At 41.8% G+C, this 6,000-nt stretch overlaps 1 protein-coding gene across 1 annotated transcript in view; it reads left to right on the forward strand.

Annotated features, from left to right (window-relative positions):
- LOC137259777 (uncharacterized) overlaps window positions 1–6,000 on the forward strand; it is a 51,361-nt gene extending 45,361 nt beyond the window's left edge. The window contains exons 26-31 of the mRNA XM_067797391.1: window positions 349–443; window positions 1,461–1,625; window positions 2,634–2,718; window positions 3,629–3,748; window positions 4,265–4,369; window positions 5,608–6,000. Of these exons, the coding sequence (XP_067653492.1) occupies window positions 349–443; window positions 1,461–1,625; window positions 2,634–2,718; window positions 3,629–3,748; window positions 4,265–4,369; window positions 5,608–5,724 (687 nt within the window). The 3' untranslated portion in view covers window positions 5,725–6,000. The remainder of the gene's footprint in view (window positions 1–348; window positions 444–1,460; window positions 1,626–2,633; window positions 2,719–3,628; window positions 3,749–4,264; window positions 4,370–5,607) is intronic.

Below are 6,000 nucleotides of genomic sequence, written 5' to 3' on the forward strand. Positions count from 1 at the left end.
TGATATTTATCATCAGATCTTCACAATACGTAAATCAGATTGGTTTGTCATAATGAAAAGGCTAGCCATTTTGTAATGAAACATGATTTGTCTGTCTGACCTCATATAAATTGAATGGGTCCGCTTTTTCAGATCAGGAGTAGAGATGATTGTGTGTTTTAACAAGAAAAGTGAATGTTTCTTTTATGATGTATTATTTTCTCACTGAATTTGGCCGTAAAATGTCTTCGTAACTGAGGCAGACTAAGAGTATTTCTGACATAGAGTTAATTTATTCACTGATCACTGGTAAGCTTTGGAATAAAAATCAACGAGGCAGAGCAAGAATGGGATGTGATTGTGTTTCAGACGCCACGGAACAGGACAGCATCCACTGTGAGTGTAGATCTGGCTCTTGATCACCTATCGGACAGCAGCTCAAGCGAAGCAACACTAGGAAAGGGGTCAGTCATTGTATAGTATTGAGGGATCAGTCATTGTAGGAGCTGTCATTGTGGGTTTTTTTGAAAGAAAAAGTCTTTGTGTCATATTCAAGGAAGCAGTCATTTTGTTGGATTGAAGTTAGTTGGCATTTTATTTTACTGAAGGAAAAGTCCTTGTGTTGTATTCAAGTCGGCAGTCATTTTGTTTTATTTGAACTAGAAAGTCTTTGTGTAGTATTCGGGGAGCAATCATTTTGTTTTATTGAAGGAAAAGTCATTATGTTGTATTCAAGGGAGCAGTCATTATGTCTTATGGAAGGAGAAAGTCTTTGTGTAGTATTCAAGGGAGGAGTCATTTTATTTTTATAAAGGGATACTCATTTAGTTTAGCCAAACAGACAGTCATTTTGTTGTATTGAAAACAGTCATTTGTTTTTATTGGAGGGACAGCCATTTAGTTTTATTGAAGGAATTCCTTGTGGCCAGCATTGTACCTCTGCCACAGACCATAGAGATGTACGCGACTGTTTCAGTTTTAGAAAAGTAAAACAATATGAAGAAAGCACCAATATAAGCAAGCAATTAGGCCAGACTCTTATAATTTGTGAGTATGTTTACAAACATAAAAAACAGTCTGATCACATGATAAAATTAGCTTGTGGCAATGATGTTATGTAAAGTCTGTGCTGGAGTGAACCTTTTCTTGTTGCATTGAAGGGGCCAGTCATTTTGGGTTTTTTAAGGAAACAGTCTTTGAAGGAGCAGTCATTTTGTTATTTTAAGGGAGCAGTCTTTGTGTTGCCTTGAAGGGAACAATAACTATACACTGTAAACAATAACCGATGTACTGTGATATTTGAAACTGGCTAGCTATTCTCTAAACGTTCGTAGCACTACAAACTTCTTAAGCCCATTCTTAACACATTGGCTACAATCAAAGTTGAGAATTTTTAAGGCTACGAACACTTCGAGATTAAGGGTCCTGTTTTCAAATTGCCCTTGCTGTCTGTCTTAGTCATTCATGGTTCTCATTTTCAGTGATGGACCGGTGTTGGAAGCCAAGAAAAATACTCAAGGAAAAATACTCATTACACCACGGAAGTGTTCCACACCACCTCTCAGTGTAAAGCCCAAACAGAGTGGTGGAGCTGTGGCTAAACCCCTCTCACGCATACGTGGGCAAGGCAAGGGTAGGGGAAAAGGGTAGGTATGAGGCAAGAGGAAAAGGGTACGTACAAGGGAAGGGTAGAAGGGTAGGTACAAGGTAGGGGAAAAAGGTTGGAAAAAGGGTAGGTACGAGGGTACAGGAAAAGGGTAGGTACAAGAGTACAGAAAAAGGACATGAGCAGGAATAAGTATGAGGGTAGGTGCAAGGATAAGGAAATAGGGTAGGTACAACTGTAGGAAAAAAAGGTGGGTATGAGGCTAAGGGAAAAGGGTAGATACAAGGGTAGGGGAAAAGGGTAGGTATGAGGTAGGGGAAAAGGGTATGTACAAGGTATAGGAAAAGGGTAGATATAAGGATAGATATGAGGGTAGGTACAGAGGGAATGTAGTAGGCATGAGCATGACAGAAAAGGGTACGGGAAAAGGGTAGGTGTAAGGATAGGTTAGGTACAAGGGTAAGGGAAAGAAGGGAAATGTTCCACACCTTCTCTTAGTGTGAAACCCAAACAGTGGCGGAACCGTTGCTAAAGAACTGTCATGGATATGTGGCCAGGGTAAGGGTTGAATAAAAGGGTTGGTACAAGGGTACAGGAAAAGGGTAGATAAAAGGGTATAGGAAAATCGTAGGTCTAAGACTAGGTATAAGGCTAGATGAAAGGGTAGGTACAAAGGTATAGGAATAGGGTAGGTACAAGGGTATAGGAATAGGGTAGGTACAAGGGTATAGGAATAGGGTAGGTGCAAGGATAAATATGAGGCTAGGGGAAAGTGTACATACAAGGATAGGTACTTGGGTATGGGAAGGGGTTAGGTACAAGGGAAGGGGGTAGTTACAAGGAAAGGCGGTAGTTATGAGGGAAGAGGGTAGTTATGAAGGAAGAGGAACACTCTAGGTATAAGGGAAGGAAAAAAGGTCTGTAAAACATTGTGACCAGGGGAGGAACTAAATGTTGTCACCAAAGTTGTTAATATTTTGTTCATCTCGTGGCAATGTCTTGCAAACATATATATGGCAATGTTTACCCCTTGATAATTTGTCTTCAGCCATGATCCGGCCCTGAAAGAGCAGCTGGCTGCACGGGGCTTCGTGTCAGACGTCACAGTTAAGAGGAGAGAGAAGGACTTAATGGTAAGTCAGGACAGTCAAGGGCTATGTGTCAGATGTTGCAGTTAAGAGGAGAGAGAAGGACTTGATGGTAAGTGAGGGCTGTCAGGGGCTTTGTGTCAGACATCACAGGTTAGAGGAGAGAGAAGGACTTAATGGTAAGTCAGGACTGTCATGGGCTTTGTGTTAGATATAGCAGTCACTTGTGGTCAAGTGAGAGCATGTTTAAGATCAGGAGAGAATGCTTGATGGTAGGCTGGGGCTGCATGTCAAATGAAGCAGAGAAAGAGAATTATGTCAGAGAACTAGATGGATGAGAACTGTGGCAGAGGACTTGATGAAAGAGAATTAGGTCATAGGATAAGAGGAAAGAAAATTGTGTCAGTACACTAAAGGAAAGAGAATTAGGCCACAGAACTTGATAACAGAGAATTTTGTAAGAGAACTAGATGAAAGAGAATCGTCTCAGTGGTAATGATAAAAGAGAATTGTGTCAGAGGATTGATAAAAGAGAATTGTGTCAGAGGATTGATGAAAGAGAATTGTGTCAGAACTGTCACTGGTTTCATATCATGACAAAAAAACAGTTTCATCATTTTGTCTCAGGCACAAAGTCAGATGACATCAAAACTGAATATTTCTTCTTACATTGCAGATTTATGAGTCAAGAAACTGAATCAGTGGTGTACGTGTTGATTTAACAAACATAACAACAAAATCCTGCTTCTAGTTTAATTTGATGTTTCCTTTTTATGAATATCAATTAGTCCCCTGAGCCCATCAGTAATCACTAATGCAAGTGAGACTTGTTCAAGCTTATATTTGCATGTTGTGAAAATTTTACTTCCTCGTGTTACAAATTTGAGAGTGAAAACAGATGAAGCTTTGGATCAGTTTTGCTTTGTCTAGCCTTGTCAAAATGTTGTCTTGTCAGAGCGAGCTGGAGCAACTGAAGGCTGAAAAATGTCAAGCGGAAGAGAGAATTCGTCAAATGGAGGCGGAACACCGACAGAAGCAGGAGGAGATGAAGCTGGAAGTGCAGAAACATGCCCAGGTGAGGTGGGACGGGCACCTGTTGCAGGATGGAAGTGTGCACGTGATAGGCAACATTAAGGTGATGGACTACCCTTAATGTTATAGAAGGGGCACCTTTTCAAGGGGTAGGAAGAGAACCTGTGGTGAGTGCCTTTACTGTTGAGTAAGAGATGCAGGTGATAGGCAACTGCAGGGTGGTGGACCACCCTTAGTATTATGGTAGGGGAACCTGCTGTCAGAGTGGAAATAGCACCTGTATTGGGAGTGGGATTTTCACCTGTATTATGGTGACATGTATCAGATGCGGGCGGGCCTCTTGCAGCACAAGTCAGAGTACATGTTAAGCATAAATAGAATGTTCCTCAAATACTGGATTGTATAGGCATTTTTAGTCTGGATGGAAGGAAGATTCATATATAGGAGGAAATGTATTGGCATTTGTAATTTGACAGGGGAAGAGAGGAGACCGACACCAATGAAGGCAATGAAACCACATTGGTCATGTTAAGAAGTGTCTGTGTGTTGTACCTTGTAGGAGAGAGAACAGGCTCTGCAGATGGAGATCTCCCGCTTGAAGACAGAACTGGAATCTCAGACATCAACACTACAGGACAATCAGAAGGCTGTGCGGAACCTTCAGGTCAGTGTGGAGAACCTTCAGGTCAGTGTGGAGAACCTTCAGGTCAGTGTTTAGAGGACCTTCAGGTCAGAGTGGAGGGAACCTTCAGGTCATGTGTGGAGAGGTATGTAACTGTGTAGAGAACCTTCAGATCAGTGTGGAGAGAACCTTCAGGCCAGTGCAGAGAGAACCTTAAGGCCAGTATGGATAGGTATATAATTTTGTAGAGAACCTTCAGGTCAGTGTGGAGAGAACCTTCAGGTCAGTATGGAGAGGTATATGATTGTGTAGAGAATCTTCAGGTCAAGTGTAGGGAGCCTTCAGGTCAGTGTGGAGAGGTATATGATTGTGTAGAGAATCTTCAGGTCAAGTGTAGGGAGCCTTCAGGTCAGTGTGGAGAGGTATATGATTGTGTAGAGTACCTTCATGTCAGTGTGGAGAGAACCTTTATGTGAGTGTGGAGAGGTATATGTATAGGAGAAAGCATGACCACAAGGGTTTATTGGAGATTCTGAACCCTGTGTGGAGGGATGTTCCCGACACTCAGGGTTCTTAATCCCTAGTATACCTGAGTAGGTTTCTCCAACTTATCAACCATTTTTGCGCAAAATATGTTTTAAAATGATATAAAACGATCGATATTAATACACCCTGAGCAGAAGAACGTTCACTAGACAGCTCGCAAATGAAGGAAAAGCTTGCATCAACTGAGATGCAACCAACAACCAACACTTCGTCTTGCATGCACAATGCACACGCTACCTGTGCTGCACTATCTGTCTTTTGAGGAACACACATTTCGTGCTGACAGTCTCATTGTTCACAGCAATCCTTTGTAGCTTAGTGGATAAAACCACTAAGGTAGATAGTGAAGGATTACATGGTTTAAACCAGTTTTTGCCACAATATATTCGATGTAGTCCTGGTAATGTCATAGTTTACGATCAGTGATAGCAAGAAAAGTTGTATCAATCAGGAATAATATCCTAGGTTTAGAAATGACCAGTGCAAAGTCACAGCAGAGGTCTGCTTGATTTTTAACCAACCAACTTTACATTTCTTATCCTTGGGATTACAGTTCACATACAGAGGATTTACAATTCACACCCCAGGGGTATACAAGACACATCTTTGATTATATAAGTATATAACACGATCTTAAAAAGATTGTCTGAGATGACCTCTTATACGCGAGTTAGGTTGCTATGATTGTATAGTGTTCTAGTCACTTCATCTTCATCTTCATTCAATCTTTACAGACCCAGCTCAATCAGCTACAGACAGAGCAGCAGCGAATGCAGGCAAATGGACGTACGCCACAGTTGCCGTCAGCTCCCCCCACCCCCAGGAACAGTAAAGTATGTGTCATAAACTGATGATGTGTTCACAGTCTGATGCTTTGACGACTCAGCTCAATGGACAATTCAGCTTGATGTATTTGCATTCCCAGTCTTGAGGCAAGAAAGACTCAGGGATGCAGTGATGTCCTGAAGACTGAACCTTTGGGAACGATCCAGTGTAAGGTGATTCTGCCTTGAGTGTTTCTACTCAGGCGGTCCATAGGATGGAATGGTGATTGATATTTTGGGCTTCAAGTGATCCAGTCCATGGAGATCTTGTGATCCTGCACACTGACATGTGGAATGGGTGAC

Source organism: Haliotis asinina, chromosome 13 (genome assembly GCF_037392515.1).
Source record: "Haliotis asinina isolate JCU_RB_2024 chromosome 13, JCU_Hal_asi_v2, whole genome shotgun sequence".
In the NCBI taxonomy this organism is placed as follows: Eukaryota; Metazoa; Mollusca; class Gastropoda; order Lepetellida; family Haliotidae; genus Haliotis; species Haliotis asinina.